At 41.6% G+C, this 19,738-nt stretch overlaps 1 protein-coding gene across 6 annotated transcripts in view; it reads left to right on the top strand.

Annotated features, from left to right (window-relative positions):
- JADE2 (jade family PHD finger 2) overlaps nucleotides 1–19,738 on the top strand; it is a 201,766-nt gene that overhangs the window by 165,689 nt on the left and 16,339 nt on the right. For all 6 annotated transcript variants that reach the window (XM_051978181.1, XM_051978180.1, XM_051978182.1 and 3 more), the window contains one exon: nucleotides 14,322–14,439. In XM_051978181.1, the coding sequence (XP_051834141.1) occupies nucleotides 14,322–14,439 (118 nt within the window). The remainder of the gene's footprint in view (nucleotides 1–14,321; nucleotides 14,440–19,738) is intronic.

Raw genomic sequence — 19,738 nt, 5'->3', positions numbered from 1 at the left:
AAAGAAAGACTTATCCAATATTGCCTAGTTAACTTGTGGCAGAGTTGTGATGGAAACCTCATTCTGACTCTCAACCCAAGGCCCTGGCCAGGAAACAAAAGTGGCCCCACCTTTCCTGGGCTCTTAGCAGTTAGAATCAGCTACAGTGATATGAGGAGCTCTATCCCAGCCTCTGATATTACAACCAGAAACTATGACATCATCCCAGCATGGTTATATGTTGTGTCAAGTCAAGGAATGTGCAGGGAGATATGGAATTTGAGTTTCCAAATTGTGGCAGCTGAAATCTAGTGCCAAGAGTCCGGGCTAACAGAAAGAAACTGTAAAATCATTCCCATTTATTGAAGCACCTGTTATATGCCCAGACTGGAGCTAATTACTGTGATTGGAGAGCGCTCTCAGATAAGTATATATCAGATATGTGGAAACAAATATGGTGCAAACGTAAGCTAAGGGGGCAAGGGAACAGTCAGTTTGTCTGTCTTAGAGGTGTATATTTAGTGCCTTCCCCTTGCCTCACCCCTGCATTTCCAGAAAAGGTCTTTTCTCCCTGACTTCTGAAGTTAGAAATTGGGAAAATGAGAAGGAAGGAAAACATGGCAGGAGGAAAATGGAGGAGGAAAAATAAAAGAGGAGACGGGGAACAGAAGAAAAGGAGGAGAGGAAAAGTAAGAGGAGATGAAACATAGAAAAAGGACATGGATGTGAAGAGGGAGAGGCAATGAAAAGAGACAAGGGGAAAAGTGGTTTAAAGTTGGGAGGAAAAAGAAGGAAAAGTAGATGGGAGAAGAATATTGGGGAGAGCTGATGAGATTGGGAAGAGAGAAGAGTAGGAGAAAGGAAGAGAAATGACAGGAGAATAGGGCGGAAAAGATATAGGAGAGAGCAAGAAAAATGAAAAAAGAAAATGCAAGGAAAAAAGAGGAATTGGATAAAAACAAGAAACTGTTGAGAAAAGTGGCCATCCTAATCCAGTACAGGCAGTGATTATTGTAGTGGCCAGAAGAGGGACATGGCAAAGAATTCATTCACTGCTTTATCCCTAAGGTCCTCCTGCCTATCAGGTGGGAACAGATATGAGGAAGCATAAATTCCAAATTGTAAGTTAAGAAAGGAACACCCTATAATGAGAAAGCCCTAGAATTGAATGTTCTGTTCAGCTATGTCACTAGCTAGCCACGAGATTTTAAGGGAGTCCTTTCTTCTTGCTAAACATCATTTACCTCCTGTGAAAGGAAGTGAGTGATAGAAGTCAAGCTATTCTCCAAAGTCTCTTCGCTCCCTGACATTGTGATGTGGTGAGTGTGGGCTCTCCACAGTGCTTCTTTTCAGGAATGGCAGAGCCAAACATCTATTTCAAACTGTCCGATGTTGGATCTCAGCCAAAGAAAAAATGATTGCCTGTTTAATGTAACCCAGAGTGGCTCTTTGCTCAAGGGATGTGTAGGTACCAGCCCCAAATTACCCATTTCATTCATTGTCTCTGGGAAGTGCTCCAAGAGCACAGAATGCCAAAGATACATGGTTATTCCCTTTGCAACTGTCCCCCTCCCTCCTAGGCTTCCTCGTGCTTGAAAAATCATGGGAGGAGTATCAGAAAAAGAGAAGGGGGCATGTTTTAGCTGCTTTAGAGATGCTGCAATGGTGAACTCTACAGACATTGCATATGAGAAATGAAGAAAAGAATGGTGTTGCCTTTGACAATAAGAGAAAAAGAAAGGAGGTGTGGGGGGCCTCCTTTCTTGTTTGTATTGGAATGAGCCTTGTACTGAGGGTTGAGAGTTGGATTTTAGTCCCTACTCTAATAGGAACTCACTGTGTATCTTCAGGCCAATCCTTTACCTTTGTCAGTAAATTTATTGGTGTTTTTTAAAAGTACCTCATTTGTACCAGGCAAAAAGTACAAAAGTAATAAAAGGGGCTCAAAATATAATGAGATAATAAGCAAACAAATAGGTACAAACTGTATATAGAGGGAGAGGGGAGAGATGGGAAATAATTAAAAGAAGGAAGTCATTAGAATTATGAGGGAAGTACAGAGAGAACATTTCAGGCATAGGAGACAGCTGAACATGGTTCCTAGAGTGGAGGGATGAAGTGTCTTGTTTGAGGAATTACAAGTTTGAGGAAATTCACTTAATTTAATCATACATGTATGAGCACTGGAAAGAGTGGACGGAGGGCTGGATTAAAAAGGGTTTGGAATGCCAAGAGAAAATTTTCTATTTGATACAGGAGGCAATGGGGAGCCACTAGAATTTCTTATTGCAGTGGGGTGGGGGATAGGAGGGTTGACATAATCAGATCTGCATTTTAAGAAATCACTTTAGGGATTAAAAGGAAGAGGGATTGGCATGGGAAGAAACTTGAGATAGGCAGACCCATTAGCAATCTGTTACAGTAGTCTAGTTGTGGGGTGATGGGGGCCTGCAATAGAATGGGAGGAGTATCAGAAAAAGAGAAGGGGGCATGTTTTAGCTGCTTTAGAGATGCTGCAAAGGTGAACTCTACAGACATTGCATATGAGAAATGAAGAAAAGAATGGTGTTGCCTTTGACAATAAGAGAAAAACATAGGATGAAGTTTAAGGGAGAAAGATAAAGATCAATTTTGGACTTGTTGAGTATAAGATGTCTACTGGACATCCAGTTAAAGATGGCAGATTAGAGTTCAACAGAGAAGTTAGGACAAGATAGGTACATTTAAGAATCATCAGCATAAGAGCTGGTAATTAAATCCATGGGAGTTGATGAGATCACCATGTAAAGTAGAGAGAGAAGGTAAGAGAGCTCAAGACAGAACTTATGGAACACTCATAGTTAGGAGACATGAACTAGAGCAAAGGAGACTGAGAAAAAGGGGTCTAATACATAGAGAAACGGGAGAATGATGTCCCAAAATCCTAGAGAGAGGAAGTATCAGAGTTAGAGAACTAGCCAAGAAACATTTATTAAGCATCTACTACGAGCCAGGTATCGTACTAAAACAAGAGTTAGAAGAAATACATGAGACAATACCTTCAGCGCAGGAGCCCACAATTTTATGGAGGAAGACAACACCTAAAAAGAAGCTGAACATGATAAACAGGAAAGAGAGGGAGAGAAGGAGAAGAATTTGGAACACAAGATTTTGTAAAAGTGAATGTTTAAAACTGTCTTTGCATGTATTTGGAAAAATAAAATATTATTAAAAAAAAAAAAAAAAAAGGGAAGCTGAAAGGAGGAATTAAAGTAGGGTTGAGTAGTTATCTGGCTTGGTAGCATCCTGAGAGACAAATGATCTGAGGAAGTGAAAATTTCAGAATTGATTTCATCTTACAAAATGATAAGTTTCTCAAGATTGTGAAGTTCAGAAAAGCAACCTGGAAAAGAGGGTGGTCAATAATGTCACAAGCTGCACAGAGGTCAAGGGGACTGAGGACTGAGAAAAGGCCATTGGTTTTGGCAATTAGGGAGATCATTAGTATCTTTGGAAAGAGCAGTTTCATTGGAATGAACTCAGAAGCCAAATTGTAAAGGATTAAGAGAATGAGTGTAGAGAAAGGGGAGGCACCTATTTTTTCAAGCAGATTGTACATAAAGGGCAGAAAAGATGTTAACAAGAGTAAACAGAGAGAGAAGAATCAAATGTAGGCTTCTTGAATATGGAAAACACACAAACATGTTTGTAGAGAGTAGGGAAGGAGCCAGGAGATAGGGAAAGATTAAAAATAGGTAACAGGTTGGGGATGTCAAGGGAGAACAGTATCTTAAAGGAGATGGGAAGGAATGGGTTTGCTTATGCAGGTTGAGTGTGGGCTTTGGTAAGTAGGAATGCCCTCTTTATATGAAACAAGGGTGAAAGGAGAAAATAGTGGCTCTAAGTTCTCAAGTACTCCCAGAAGTCATAGATTTTACATCAAATGGTCTGGACGCAAATCCCCAGCTCTGTGAATTACTAACTTGCAACTTTATTCAATAAAAATAACTTACTTCTCTTAACAATTTAAGATTTATAAGATTCTTTATAAGTAGAAACTAAAATAGAGGGAGATAACATGATATTCCCAGGAATCCTGATCCTACTCCAGAACTCGTACCACTGTAACCCGACGCTTCAATGACCAAGCACTTTATTCTTTGAACCTCAGTCATCTGTAGAATGAGAGTGTTGATCTACATGATGCTAGAGACGCCTTTCAGCTCTAAATCTTTTTTCTCTCTCTCTAATTCATTTGTAATATAGTAGGAATAGTCCTACCTGCCTTACTCCAACTATCTACCACAAGAGAACTTTGTGAAAGGGAAGCAAAATATTCTCTCTAGAGGTACTTTGAAAAGAAGGTACTATCAGCAGCAGCATTGCTGTTCTAAACAGCATGGCCAAGGTGCACACTGACCCCAGATGAGGCCATCATTTCCACATAAATTGTCTGTTATATGTAAGGCACAAAGACAAAAAACCATCCCTGCAAATTATATTGGGGGAAGAGGGGATGTATCACTTAAGGAAACCTATAAATATAAAATTGTTTGTTTGCTGAGGCACTTGGGGCTATAAAAGTAGCCTTTTATAAGGCTACTTATAAAACCACTTATCAAATATGTCTCAATTCCTCAGCCACTTCTTCAGGTCTCCCTGAAGTGTTCTGTTCACATGTTAAATTTTACTCAACTGTATATACAATCCAATGCTCATCTAAGCTATAGATAGACAACTTGCCCCCAGAGGAATTACTGTCTTGGCATCTGGTTAGCAAACATCCATTTGGATTTTTGGATATCCGATCATATCCATGCTTTTGGGAAATGGTCATTGTCTCCTACCTACAAGACTAATCAGCCACTGGGTGTGTCCTGCTAGCCCAAGGGGTGCTGGTCTGGGTCAGTGTGATAATCACTCCCTCTTGAACTCCCCTTCCCATACCATTTTAATCCAATACTTTAGAGAAAAGATTTCCCAGAGAGAGCCCACTGAACTGTCAAAATCTGAGGATGGCATAGAACTTTCTGGTTTCTGTTTCTGCCATAGAACCAAGAAGTCACCTGGAGGGAGAGAGTTGTTTGTCTTATTTATGATTCAGTAAATTTCCTCTAAGGAATAGGAGGCCAGCCTTGGAATCAGGAAGGCCTTGCTTCACGTCTACCATCTGACCCATACTGGCCATGTCTCTTCATTTGTGCACCCCAGGCAACTTTCTGATTCTCCCAAATTGCTGATCTGCATCAGTGAAAGGAGTTTCCACATTGAGAAACCACAGATTCAGGCCATGTTATCTCCCATCCCCCCTTCCCATTCTACTTTCCCCTCAAAAAACAAACAAAAAAAAAATTCTGCTAAAAATGTTCACTGTCTTGCCCCCCCATATTGTCATGAGATATTCCATACATACTCTATGACTTTGCTGCTTCCAAAATAATTCTATAAACTTTGAAATTCATCTGTTACAAATATAAGACTGAAAAGGGTAGGGGACAAAAGACAAAACTGTGCATTTCATTCCTGCTTTGCTCCCATTGTGCAAAAAATAACTAATTTTTGGCAGAGGGAAAAGGTTGATAGTGAGAGATATTTTAAAGTGTAACTAGGAAGATTCTGGATATTTAGAGTAATAGCCTTTGACAGGTGACATGAGCATCCCCCAGAATGATGCTACTTTCTCAAACATTCTTTAGGTCATTTCTTTGATTGGTCATCCAGGGTATTCACAGGTCCCTAAGGTTGAGGCTACTTATAAAAATATCCTCACATTTATTCCCCATCTCAATATGAAAATCTTTTCCATTGCCTAAAATAATATTATTAAAAGTTTGTTTCAGTACAGCTTACATTTTTAAATTGTCTGTTATATGTAAGGCACAAAGACAAAATAAAAAACCATCCCTGCAAATTATGTTGGGGGAAGAGGGGATGTCTCACTTAAGGAAACCTATAATTATGAAATACTTTTTTCGTTTGTTTGTTTGCTGAGGCACTTGGGGTTAAGTGACTTGCCCAGGGTCACACAGCTAGGAAGTGTTAAGTGTCTGAGAGCAGATTTGAACTGGGATTCTCCTGACTTCAGGGCTGATGCTCTATCCACTCTGTGCCACCTAGCTGCCCCCAATATGAGATACTTTGAAGAATGAGATAGCATTAGCAATGAGGCCAATTAGGAAAGGCTTCCCAAAAGAGGTAGCAACTAAATCAAGTCTTGAGAGAAGCTGAGAGTACTGTGACATAGAGGCAAAAATAGAACGATTACATTCCAGGATCTGGAACAACCTGTAGAAAAGCATTAGGATCAGAGATGGGATGCCAAGTTTGAGAGTTAATAAGTGGTCCATTTTAGCTTTGATGTTGAATGTGTAAGGAGGAGTTAATGGTGAAATGTCTGGAAAGTTAGACTGGAAACAAACTGTGAAAGACTTTGAAGGTCAAGCTAGGAATTTGTTTTGATTCTGGAGACAATAGGGAATCATTGGAGATACTTGATCAATAAGATTGAAAGCCTTGTACTTTAGGAAAATTCTTTTGGAGGTTAAATTGGAGAGGGGAGAAACTGGAAGCAGGAAATCCAATTGGGAGAGGCAAGAGGTGATGAGGAAATGAACTACAATATCGGCCATATGAATGGAAAGAAGAGGGAAAATATTAAGAGTTCTGCCTGCAAAATTATCATGACTTGTCAGCTAATTATGAATAGGGCAAGGGAATAATTCTAAGATTGCAGATCTCTGTAAATGGAAGTTTGTTTGTAGTGTATTCAACAGAAATAGAGAAGGATAGAGGAAGGATAGATTTAGAGAAAGGAATAATGGGTACTATTTTGAACATGTTGAGTTTGAGATGCCTATAGTAACATCTAAGGAAAGAGAGCCATCAGGCAATTGGTGATGCTAACCTGGACTTTAAAGAGTTTAAAAACAGTTTATAGCTTTGGGAATCATCTGAATTAAGACAATTAAGCCTGTAGGAGCTGATGAGAGTACCCAGAGAGGTGTTATAAAGGAAGGAGAAGAGGAGGGTTCATTCAGGTCAGAGCCTTGGGACCAACTCAAATAGGGTTAGAACAAAGATACCAGTGATGATCAAGATTTAAAGCATTTTGAGGTTTTAAAAGTCTTCCTAAACTATTATCCATGGCTAATAAAAATCCACAGTGCCCAGGGGCAGATTGTGCTTAAGTTTATATTAGCTCAAATACAGATATTAAAGTGGGAAGGGCCTTACTGATCATCTAATCCAACTCTGCATTTTACAGATGGGGAAACGGAGGCCCAAGGGAATGATAGAAATTGTTCAAGTTCACTCGTGATTTAAACAGAGTCATTGTTAGGACTCAGATCTCTTGACTTCTCCATCCAGGGGTCTTTTCTAACTTTAACAATACTGGCAGACAAAGCCTCCTGGGAGAGAATAGAGGGAGTGGGATCATGTCAGATACAAACTTTAGTGATTTCATCCTCAGTCTCCCATCTACAACTCAGGAAGAGTATCATTCATCATCTTCCTGGCTTCTTCCAATTCCCTCTTGACTATGCTTCTTAATGATTCCCACAGTGATGATATTTATCAGTTATTTACATCACACATCTCAGAAACACTCATCCATAGAGACATTCATGCCCTTTCATTCCTTGATGATAGGACAACAAATCTGGAATTGCTTTAGCATGTTGTATCCCGGCTCCTAAGGCAGGAAGGTCCAGTGGTGAGGAAGTGGAGAGAGGTGTGATGGACAAGGCTGCTTTGGCTACTGAGGCAGCAGGAGAAAAAGTGGACAGGATGTCACCGTTAAGCTCAAAAGCCTCCTGAGAGATTACAGCTTAAGTACTGTTTGAAGACTAACAAAAACAGGCTTGCGCAAAGTGTCAGTGATTGGCAGGCAGGCAGCTCGGGAGAGGATTAGGCAGGAAATGTGATTGTGGGTATGGAGGGAGGGTGCTAGAGAAGAGCATGTTCAATTAGATGTCAGCAGGCTCTGGAAGGAAGGGCTCCTTTCTTGTTTATTCATTTAGCTTTGCTGCTTTCCTCCCATTTGTGGCTAGCATTCTGGCCTGAACCGCCTTGCAAATAGAGTTTGCCAGAGGGGCAGAGATCTGGGGAAACACTCTGTGGCAGCCTCTATTAAATTCCACTGTATTGTCCCCTCTTATGGTTGACTCACGTTATTCATTCTCCTAAGCAATCCTGACATAGGACTTGGCCCCAAAGAGCAGCTCTAAAAATGCTTCCTAGCCCCTCAAAGTTGATTATTCATGGCTAACCCCTTGCCTCCAAAACCATGTTGTCTTTCCAGGCAGGGACTTTTAGCAGGAACTGTGTGTGTGTGTGTGTGTGTGTGTGAGAGAGAGAGACAGACAGACAGAGACAGAGACAGAGAGACAAAGACAGAGAGAAAACATGTGTGCTCCCACACAGCTCTGTTTAATCAGTGACTTCCTAGGACCAAGGAGCAGCTGGAGTTTTATTCCAAGAAACTCAGCAACAGATGGTTTAATGGAGGGGCTAGGAAGATCTGGGAGTAGCTTTGGGACAAGAGCCTCTTGCTGAGAACCTGCACTGAGCAAAACCCCACCACTGAAGAAAGTTTGTACATCATCCCATCTCTGAAACTTGGGATGGATCCAAAAGTTCTGTTTGACTGTGATGTGTATACACACACACACATACTTTTCCCACTAATCATATTCACATTCAGTATCCAGTTCTATTGGCTTCTTTCTCCCTGAGTTCTCCATTTTCCTGTGTGAAAATAACTAGGGCTAAGAACTATGCCAGTCAGACATCTACATCTGCCAGAGTCATTGCAGCTCCCAGAAAGCTAATCTTGCTTCATGACTATGGGGCCTTAGTCCTATAAGCTCTTTGGCCCACTCCCACATAAGAATCACCTGCTCCTAGTTAGAACCTACTCCCCATCTATCCTACACAGAATCAGCAAATAGGGCCTTCTCTTGGCCTCCCTTCACTATGATCTTCCCTTAAGTATTCTCCTTTCTACCAATATTTAACATCCATCCCCCAAACAATCTTTGGACCTGAGTTTTCTTCATCTGTAAAATGAGGGTTAGGCTTCTAGGTTTCTTCCAGATCTCAATTTATGATCTTTTCTTACTTGTTTACTCAGGGGCCTGACCAATCCAAAGATGACCCACACTTTTAAAATAATTTCTTAACAATAGCTCTTTTAATTATTATTTGTCAATTCCCTCCTTACTTCTTCCCACCACCACCTCTCTCCCTCTCCAAGGTTTGGTCTGGTGTGGTTTTTGAACATGAAAAACAAAAATTATATTGAAGTCATCATTTGATAAGAGGAATTTACTGTAATAATGATTGGTGATTGTTTTTTACACTGTTAGTACCAAAGCTTTAGTAATGTGGAAAGACAATAAAAATATTTGCAAACTGGAAAAGTGTGTGAAGGGGTAGAGACACATAACTATAGACAGCAACCACCCATGGCCTTCTATGCTCAGCTGCCTGCCTCCTTTCTTCCTCCTACCATTTTCAGGCTTAACTTTTAACATGTTCATGCTGTATTAGTCTAAGAAGTAAAATCTCGTTGCTAGACAAGAAGGAAGGTAAAGTAAAGTTTTAGTCAAAGATTTCCCTTCATGACCATGTCAGTCAGACATATATTTACAAGGGCCTGTGTCCCTAACTCTATGATGCTTGGCAGAAAAAGGGTAGACAGGAGATTTTGTGACACTGTGAAGCAGGCTTCATTTTCAGGAATCTCACAGTTGGCTTAGGGATTTCACATAGGAAATCTAGAATAATATCAAGCATTGTATAATAGGTACTGATCTGAGGGGTATAGATGGTGCTAGATACCTCAGGAGTTCAGAATAGAGAGAAATCATTGCAGAGAAGAGCAATCAGAAAAAGTTTTCTGGAGGAGACGGGAAGCCACTGAAAAATCAGAACCAAGGTTTCCAGGTAGGAGTGCCAACAAGAGTAAAGACAGAGTGTTGCATGGTATATGCAGCATACATGCCGCAAATGCTTACTAGCTGTGTGATCGCTGGCAAATCCTGAGCTGCCATACTTAACACTTATACGATTTCTACAAGCCAATCTCTCTAGACCAGAGTTTTCTTCCTCTATAAAATGGGAGCTAGGCTCAAGCACTAAGATTTCTTCTTGCTTAAATTTATAATCCTATAAACCTGGTAAATGCTAGAGGAAAGTAAAAAGACTGGTCTGGCTGCAATAGAGGATTAGAGTGTGCTGAAGAGGGTGAGGTGGGAACCAAGGTTGAATGAATAGAAAATTCAGCTCCATTTTCGTTGGTGGATATCTGTCCCCAAAGAGCTTGTGGGTTCTGCACTAACATTTTTGATCTAGTTCTGGTGGGGCAAAGATGGGCTGACTAATAACTAACTATAAAGTAGTGAGATTGGTTTGGCTCCAATTCAAAGGGATAGGACCCTGAGTCATGGTTTCTCCCTCCTGAATTTTGGGCCTGTAGAAGCCAAGATATTTCCTTGATTTCTGCGGTGATTGACCTACCCAAGATGTGGCAATCAAAAGTGGTTGTTGTTCAAGAATCTTGTCTTTTCAGCAGAAAGGGCAGATCACTGGACTCACTGCCCCTATACAGTGAAGCATATGGTTTGAATCTCAGAACTTGGATAACTCTGATGAGCATCACTATCCTAATGAGAACATTCTCTTGGCCTTGATGTCTCTCCTGGAGCTGAGTAGGAGCTACTATTCAAGAATCTTGTCTTGAGGAAAATGCCTAGGCCGGAGGCCTAACTTAAGATAGATCTGGGGAAACACTCTGTGGCAGCCTCTATTAAATTCCACTGTATTGTCCCCTCTTATGGTTGACTCAACGTTATTCATTCTCCTAAGCAATCCTGACATAGGACTTGGCCCCAAAGAGAAGCAGCTCTAAAAATGCTTCCTAGCCCCTCAAAGTTGATTATTCATGGCTAACCCCTTGCCTCCAAAACCATGTTGTCTTTCCAGGCAGGGACTTTTAGCAGGAACTCTGTGTGTGTGTGTGTGTGTGTGTGTGTGTGTGTGTGTGTGTGTGTGAGAGAGAGAGAGACAGAGACAGAGACAGAGACAGAGACAGAGACAGAGACAGAGAGGATAACTTAAGAGTTATCACTTGGAAGAGGGAAGGAATAAGTTCTGCTTGGCTTTAGCAGATAGCACCAAGGCCATTGGTTAAAAGTTGCTGAAAAGCTGGTTTCAGCTCAATAGAAGGAAGAACTTTATAAAATCAGACCTGCCCCAAAGTGGAATGAGCAGCCTCTTGAGGTACTACAAATGTTCAAGGTGAGGCTGATGAAGAGGGAGGCACTAGAAGTGTTCAAAGTCAGGGTTGATGGAGAGGGAGTCCCTGCATTGGTATGGCTTTTAGAAAAGGAAGGGTGGCTCCTTCCAGCTCTGAGAACCTTAGATTTTGTGAATGGAGGTCTTAAGCAGGGACTTCTCCCATTTCTTTAGATTTAACTCAACTCAGCAATTGTGGTTGGGACTTAAAACATTTCTGGAGAGCCTCCATTCAAGGGAATTTCTAGTCCCTGTTTGCAAATGTGACGACACGAACAGCAAAGCATGTTTGAAACCTGTGGCCATAATCCGAAACTCTGACCCTCAAATAGCAAATATCAGCATTTTGTGTCTGATCTTCTCAAATCCCCCTTGCCTTTATTGACCAAAGCCTGATCCCAACTTTTCAAATATCAATATGAATAGAAATATTTGAATGTGATAGCTTAGAGCAGAAACCTTAGAGCAGGGCTTCACAAAAGTTGGGGAACTAATCACCAAATTTTGGAGCCAATTAAGTTTTAAATTTGAAGGATAAAAGTAGGAGAAAGACAACCTGTTGTCATAGGGTATTTGTTTCTTAATTCAAGTTCAGACCCAAAGCTTGAGATCATGAGAATCATGAGAATTCTTTTTTTTTTTAAATTTTATTTTATTTATTTATTTTTTTAAATAACTTTTTATTGATAGAACTCATGCCAGGGTAATTTTTTACAGCATTATCCCTTGCATTCACTTCTGTTCCGATTTTTCCCCTCCCTCCCTCCACCCCTTCCCCCAGATAGCAAGCAATCCTTTACATGTTGAATAGGTTACAGTATATCCTGGATACAATAGATGTGTGCAGAACCGAACAGTTTTCTCATTGCACAGGGAGAATTGAATTCAGAAGGTATAAATAATCCAGGAGGAAAAACAAAAATGCAAGCAGTTTATATTCATCTCCCAGTGTTCTTTCTTTGGGTATAGCTGCTTCTGCCCATCTTTGATCAATTGAAACTGAGTTAGGTCTCTTTGTCGAAGAGATCCACTTCCATCAGAATACGTCCTCAAACAGTATCGTTGTTGAGGTATATAATGATCTCCTGGTTCTGCTCATTTCACTTAGCATCAGTTCATGTAAGTCTCGCCAGTCCTCTCTGTATTCCTCCTGCTGGTCATTCCTTACAGAACAATAATATTCCATAACATTCATATACCACAATTTACTCAACCATTCTCCAATTGATGGGCATCCATTCATTTTCCAGCTTCTAGCCACTACAAACAGGGCTGCCACAAACATTTTGGCACATACAGGTCCCTTTCCCTTCTTTAGTATCTCTTTGGGGTATAAGCCCAGTAGAAACACTGCTGGATCAACACAGCTTGATAACTTTTTGAGCGTAGTTCCAAATTGCTCTCCAGAATGGCTGGATGTATTCACAATTCCACCAACAATGTATCAGTGTCCCTGTTTTCCTACATCCCCTCCAACATTCCGCATTATCTTTCCCTGTCATTCTAGCCAATCTGACAGGTGTGTAGTGGTATCTCAGAGTTGTCTTAATTTGCATTTCTCTGATTAATAATGATTTGGAGCATATTTTCATATGTCTATAAATAGTTTCAATTTCTTCATCTGAGAATTGTCTGTTCATATCCTTTGACCATTTATCAATTGGAGAATGGTTGAATCATGAGAATTTTTGATGAAAGCTCTAGAAAGATTTAAAGTACTTGTGGGAGAGATGAATACATCTGGCCATAGGCACAGACAGCAGCCCCTGAGGGGAACAGGAGTCTACTGCAGTGCATGAGGAGTATGAATTATAAGAACAAAATAATACAGTTTGGAACTTGTTTGGGAAGAATTCAGAATATCACTATGAATATTACTGTGGATATACTGGAATGGCAGGGAACTGCCTTGGGGGCAAACTAAGATCAGGCTAGTTCTTCATAACCACTGGTGCTCTCAGATAGAGTTCTTAATGATGGAGAAGGGATTAGTGTTGCAGGCAAGCCAGTAGCTGAGACACAGGAAGTGTTTACTTTCTCCTGGGTCTCCCACTATGGATAAAAGAAGGAGAGGTTTGGGATGTTCAGAATTTGGCAGTTTGACCTCAAAGCAGAAGCACATCAATCATCACCTCAGAGGAAGCTTCTTTGCTAAGGAGTAGACCTTAGCTCCATTCCACAACTAAGAGAATAAGTGAAGGACAGAAGCGGCTACTTAGAAAGTCTAAGTAACTGAAAGGATGCCCTATCTTTCTCTCTTTTTTAATTGGAGGGCACTGGACCTTTGACTTCATTGGTACAGGGAACTTGTGATGAGGAAATCCCCACTGTCAGAACAGATCTGCAACTTATGGTGTAACTTAAGGTACTGCAAGGTTGAATATTGGCCCAGGATCATATAGTCTGTATGTTAGAGGCAGGATTTGAATCCAGGTCTTACTGACTACATTGGGCTCTGTATCCACTATGCTTCTCTGACACTGTAGATAACAATTATTATGACAGTAATCCCATTTCTGGGTCACCTTTAAAGGTCTTTTAAATTCTTTCCTCACAACTCATAAGATAGAGTATAATATATAGTTCTCCTTCTAGATCCTCATTTTGCAGATAAAGAGCCTGAGTCTCAGAATTTCCACAGCTCAAGCAGATCAGAGCCAGAATCCAAACAGCTTGCTTCTTGGCTGGGATTAGCATATTCAAAGGATCACAGGTTTGGAAATAGAAGAGATTGTTGATGTCATTTAGTTTTATCCTTTTATTTTCCAAATGGGGAAACAGAGTTCAGAGAGATAAAATATGCCCAGAATCACAATGGTAAAAAATGGTACAGCTGAAATAGTATCCCAGCTACCTAACTCCACTGGCTTTTGTCATCATGCCCATGAGCATGGGGCAGATAGCTAGAGGTCAGCAGAAAGAGAAGGGCTGTGAGGACTTGGGAGGACCTCAGAGGCAGCATTTGCTGCCCTCCTTCCATTTCTCAGTTTTCCCCCAGGGAACAGAGAGGGGGTAGTTCTCATAGTTACTCTGTAAAGTGAGAAATCTTTCTTGTGTCTCCTCAGGTTAGAAATCTGTGCTACATGGTGACAAGGCGAGAGAAAATGAAACACTCCATCTGCAAACTTCAGGAACAAATATTCCACCTTCAGATGAGACTTATTGAAAAGGATCTTTATCGAGGTAGGAGCCCCTTCTTGGGTTGCCTTTTCCCAGGCCTGTGTAACCCTTAGACAAAGCAGCAGTAGACAGAACCTCCTCCTATCCACATTCTCCCATCTTTCCAGTCTGAAACTTAGGCTGGATTGAACTGCTTGCCCTCAACCCTTGAGAAATCAATATTTCAGTCAGTTGCAAATGTATAAATAAATGGATGGGGAGATGGGAGATAGACAAGATTGGACATCAGGGTTCTCAGATTGGAAGGAGTTTAATTCAACAGACTTTATTGAAGGCTTCTCTATGTTCAGGACTCTACTTGACTATGCTGTGGAGAAAATGAGAAGAATTAAAGTTAGCTCACAGTCTTCCTAGAAAGATGAGGCACAAAATATCTACATAGTGTTATATTCATGGTAATTTGAATATAAACAAGTGTCCAGGTCTCTGGGACAGTAAGAACTCTCGGAAGACAGAAAGGGGAGCAATCAATGTTGGCTTGAGTTGTCAGGAAAGTCTTCATAAAGGAGGGAGATTTTAAGCTGAGCCTCAAAAGGACATGCAGGATGGGCTGGTAGAAGCTGGCAGTGCAGTGCCGTCTGTAAAACAAAAGAAGCTACTAGGCTCCCTGCTCTTTCTCCTGCAGATTCCCTCAAGAGCATTGTTTATGATTAAGTCCATAACTCTTGGACAGTGCAGAACTGCCCCCTAGGGAATGTCTAGGGTGGGGATTGCTGGCTGGAAACAGCTAGAAAACCAGTCTTAGGCGGTCCTCTGCTTGCCAGAGATAGAGCTCTGAGCTGAATTCCAAGAAGATTTGGGGAGGAGGAGTATATGACTCTGTCTCCACTTTCCTTTCCTCGGTCTGTCTCCTCCCATCCGGATTCACATGGCACACTCAGAGCAGTTCAGAACAGTGGGCCAGTGGACACATCTGGGCTGGCAAACTGGAGGAACAGTTGTCCTGGCACTGGGACCGATTTGCCTCTGGCTTGGGAGAGAATCAAAGGTTAAGCATTAATGTTTTGGCTTCTGGCTGCCATGTTCTTTGGGCTCTGACAGCTTGAGTTGTTTATAGCCCAGTGAGCCCCAGCCCCAGTGCCCCTGACAGAAAACAATCCACCCAGCCAGTCTTGGGGATTTGGTTATATTGTCCTTCAGATACTGCTGGCCCAACTTATAGCCTGGTCCCCTCCCATCCTGCTCCAAAATTCTTTGAGTCTGAGAGTCAGACTTGGCTCCTACTCTTGCTAATTACCATCATTGTCTTTATTATTAATAAGCCTAAAATGCAGCAATAACCAAGCAGCCAGGGAGAGAGGCAGCTTCAGGTCTCCAGAAGCCTGGCTGCCCCCACCCCCTCCTCACACCATAGCTCAGCCCATAAGCCAGGAGTTGCAGAGCCCTTCTCCAGCATCTGGCCCCTTGGCCAGCAGCTCCAGCAGTTGTTGTGTTTGTGGTCTGGATCCGTATCAAGCTGGATCACATGGACTGGGAGGTGGGGGGAGGGCAGGGGAGGGTTTGTCTCAGAGCTGTTGGGGACGGAGTGTTCTTTCACAAAGCTTCCCTCTGACTTGTTGAGTTGGAAAGCCACGTACATAGAGGGAGCTAAATGATACTGGCTCTGAAGCAGACCACCCTCCCAGTTCCCTGGGAAAAGCTAGCAGGAAGGAGGGGTTAGGGAGGAGGGAGTTTGGGGGAAGGACAGAGTCCCATAGGAGATTATTTTAATAGGGCAGACTTTCCCGGGACCACATTGAAGCTAGAAATAGGGAGACATTAGGGGAAGTTGTTTGTGGCCTAGGTAAGGAAGGCTGAGAACAGGACAGCTGATCCTCAGCACGTTTCACCTTCTGCAAAACACAGCCATTTAATACTACCCACTGCCTTGACAGAAGGGAATAGAATCTTCACACCTATTTTACATAATTCACACTATCTTGTTTGTCCTTCCCCTAGGCAAATTTCCATTTTACAAGATGCCCCTCTATTAAATACCTTAATATAAAACAATAGAGCTTTTCTAGAGAAATTTGAGCCATCAGCAATAAGCTAGGGAAAGAGGAGATTTGGGGGGATTTCTGGAAGAGAAAGAAACCCTTCATGCTATAGCTATCATTATTGACTATGACTAGATCACAACACAGAGGGAAAGGAACTTCAGTGGCCACCTAGACCAAATCATACTCCAAAAGAAATCCCTACTACAGCACACCTTAAAAGGGGGTCATTCAGCCTCTGCTTAAAGTGAGGGAGAACTTGACAGATTCCATGGTGAATACTTCCACTTTCAGACAGCTTTAATTATTAGGAAATTCCCATCAAGGCTAAGTTTGCTTCTTTATAACATTTACCATCATTGCCTTAGTTTCCTCATCTGCAAAGTAGTGGTGATAGAAAATTCTGCCCTAAGAGGAATCATCTGTTCTGGGTAGAGCAGAGTCAAGATGAGTGCCCCCCAAAAGAAAGTCAAAACCTTCCTTTGCCAGTAAAGGAGATAGCCCCAATAGAAGCTGGTTGTGTGGTGCTCCATGAGTTCCTCAGCACCTGATCATGTGAGAGAGCAAACCAGCACCATCCTATGAAAAATGAGACATTCCTGGGAGGATTAAGAAATGGGTTTCGAAAGGCATTATGACATGAGCTATGTACTGGTAGTCAGGAGATCTCCATTAATGCAGTCTGATCCTTTCTATGAAACCACTGTGAGATTTTGGGTAAATCCCATCTAATAGAGGTGTTGGATCAGATGACCTGAGAGCTCTTCCACCTATAACGATTCTGAGATAGAACATACATTTAAAACTAGGAGGAGATCCAGTTTACAGATGAAGAAACTGAGGTCTAAGAGATTAAGGCCCAAAATTATACCAGGAGTTGTGTCAGAAAGGAATTTGAACTGGGATCCTCTAACTGCAAACCCAGTGCCCTTTCTGCTGCCCTCTTCTTTTGAACCATCCTTACCCCACTATATATGCAGAATTTCTTGGTCCTCCCTCATTTAACTTCTCTTTTCAGTTTACCAGGCCTTACTTAACAATTTCAGTGGAACTGGACTAAGTGATGAGTTGAGAATGGAGGTGCAGGAATAGGGAGAATGATGAATGAAGGGAGATGTGTCCTGCCTTTGGGGGGAACTCACAGTCTGGTTAGGAAGACAAGACACAGAAAAAACAACTAGAGAATAAGAGAAGAGTGATAACAAGTAATATTGATAAAGCCTTTTAAAGTTTGCAATGAATTTACAAACATTTCCCCATTAGTTTCTCACAACAAACCCTTTGATGTAAATTCTACAGGTACTATTATCCTCATTTTATGGATAAGTAAAGTTGAGACTTGGTGTTTTTGTTCATGGTAATATAATTACAAATGAAAGTCCAGTTGAGTTCCCCCATATTGGCTCTCCTGGATGAAATAAGACATTCTGATCAAAGTTATGGCAATGAGTGTGGAGAGTAGGGGGTGACTAGGAAGAAACTACCCTGGTTTGAAGAGATAGTTCACAACCGAGAAGGCTGGGAGATAAGGTTAGAAAAGTAGGTTCTGGGCTGCTTACAGAGGCCTTAAGTGACAGATAAAAGGGTTGGGCTTTATCCTAGAGGCCACAAAGGAAAATATCACCTGACTTGAGTGAAAAGCATCTTTTCCATTAAAAACTTCCCATCTGACGCTCCACACCCTGCTTGGGAAGGACAGTCTAACACCTTGCCCTCCTGTTTGTGATTTTTGGACCAGAAATTCCTTCCACACGCACACCCAAACCTCTCATTATCCTAAAAACTCACACAGCAGACAGGCTACTCTTCTTTCTGCCTATCTAAAGCAGAGAAAAGTTCTTTTCTGTTGTCAGATTGGAGCTGTGAAAACACGAGGGCTATTCCCTCACCTCTAGCTGGAGTTTCCCTTCTTCCAGGTCTCCTTCCAAACCCAGCTCAGCCCCAGGGAACTTGGCCCCACGCCTCAATGACACAGGTCAAGATAGAAAGCCCTTGCTCAGGAAGGGTGGATAACTGCTCCAATATGATATCATTCAGTCTGATTGGCACTGTTCGGTCATGTTGTTATGATCAGTTGTGTCATGCCAGAGTGTTATGACTCCCGAGTACTCGAAGAAACTATTAATTATTGGGATGTTGCTCTTTCATGTAGTCACATGATTTCATCATTTCTGGATCTGTGTATAGAATGAGGGCACAAGAAAGATGCTGGTGGGACTGTTCTGGGGTAACAGAAGAGTTAGAGAAGTACTACTGCTCATACTAGCTCTGCCTCCCAATTCATTGAGCAGCAAAAGCTCAATAACATTTGTCTTTGTCTTTCCATGGTACCCAGCATAGTAAATATCTGTTGAATTAAAGTTTTCAGAGGAAGTTTTCACTACCAAAAAAAATCTTGAGTTGTATGATTCCCTAGAGATGCTCACTGAGACTATTGATCCCCTTTCCCATCCACCAGTGGGAATCACTTGAGGAGGTGGCAAAGGATTCTCATATCCTGATCCAAGTGGATTTCACCAAGCTTGGATCAGAGTCACCGAGCTGGCACTATAAGAAGCCCTTTGTCGCAGGGGATTTCACCTAAGAAAGCCAGAAACAAACCTGGGTGAAAAGGTAGGGAGAGGAAGGAAAAAACAAGGGTGGGAAGAGGAGGAGAGGAAAAGTCCGTCAGGCCTGCTCTTTCTCCCTTCCCTTCCTCTTTCCTTTCCTACTCTCTCTTCCTCCCAGTCATCAAAGATTGTTTTGTTTCTAATCCTTAGATGAGCAATCCCTTCTGGAATTCCCTATAAAAATGCATTATCCCTTCTCTTTGAAATAGAATTCATATTTATTTGTAAATACCTTTCCATATTTTTCCATCCATTCCCCTTTCTCTTTAAAGGCCAAGGCCAAAGTATAGCTTAGGTAGATGTGTGAACCATCCATCAGTTTGAGTCAGTAACAGGACAAAGGCCTCATCAGTGAGGACTCAGGTAGGTAGAATTCATCCTTTGATAGGGACACACAAGAAGGGAGTGGAGGGATTGCCATCTAATGTCTAATTATTTCATACTTCCTGAAAGTATAAACATTTGGCAAAAATACCAAAGTGTGCATAATAATCTTTCCTGATTCTGAATTCAACATGTAAAATAGCAATAGTAATAAAATAACTCACATCTCTCTACTCATCATGTTCCTACTACTCTACTACTCTGTTGTAGACAAACCAAATATTATTCACACTTTAAAGATGAAGGACTTAGGTTAGAAGAGGGAAAGGGATGGACACCTAAAAATCCATGGACATGGGAGTAATGAGGGAGGGCGCTTCTCACCTGCTT

This window comes from Antechinus flavipes, chromosome 2, assembly GCF_016432865.1.
Source record: "Antechinus flavipes isolate AdamAnt ecotype Samford, QLD, Australia chromosome 2, AdamAnt_v2, whole genome shotgun sequence".
NCBI lineage: Eukaryota > Metazoa > Chordata > Mammalia > Dasyuromorphia > Dasyuridae > Antechinus > Antechinus flavipes.
Note: the sequence above shows the minus strand (reverse complement) of the source record. Positions and strands in the feature narration are given on the sequence as shown.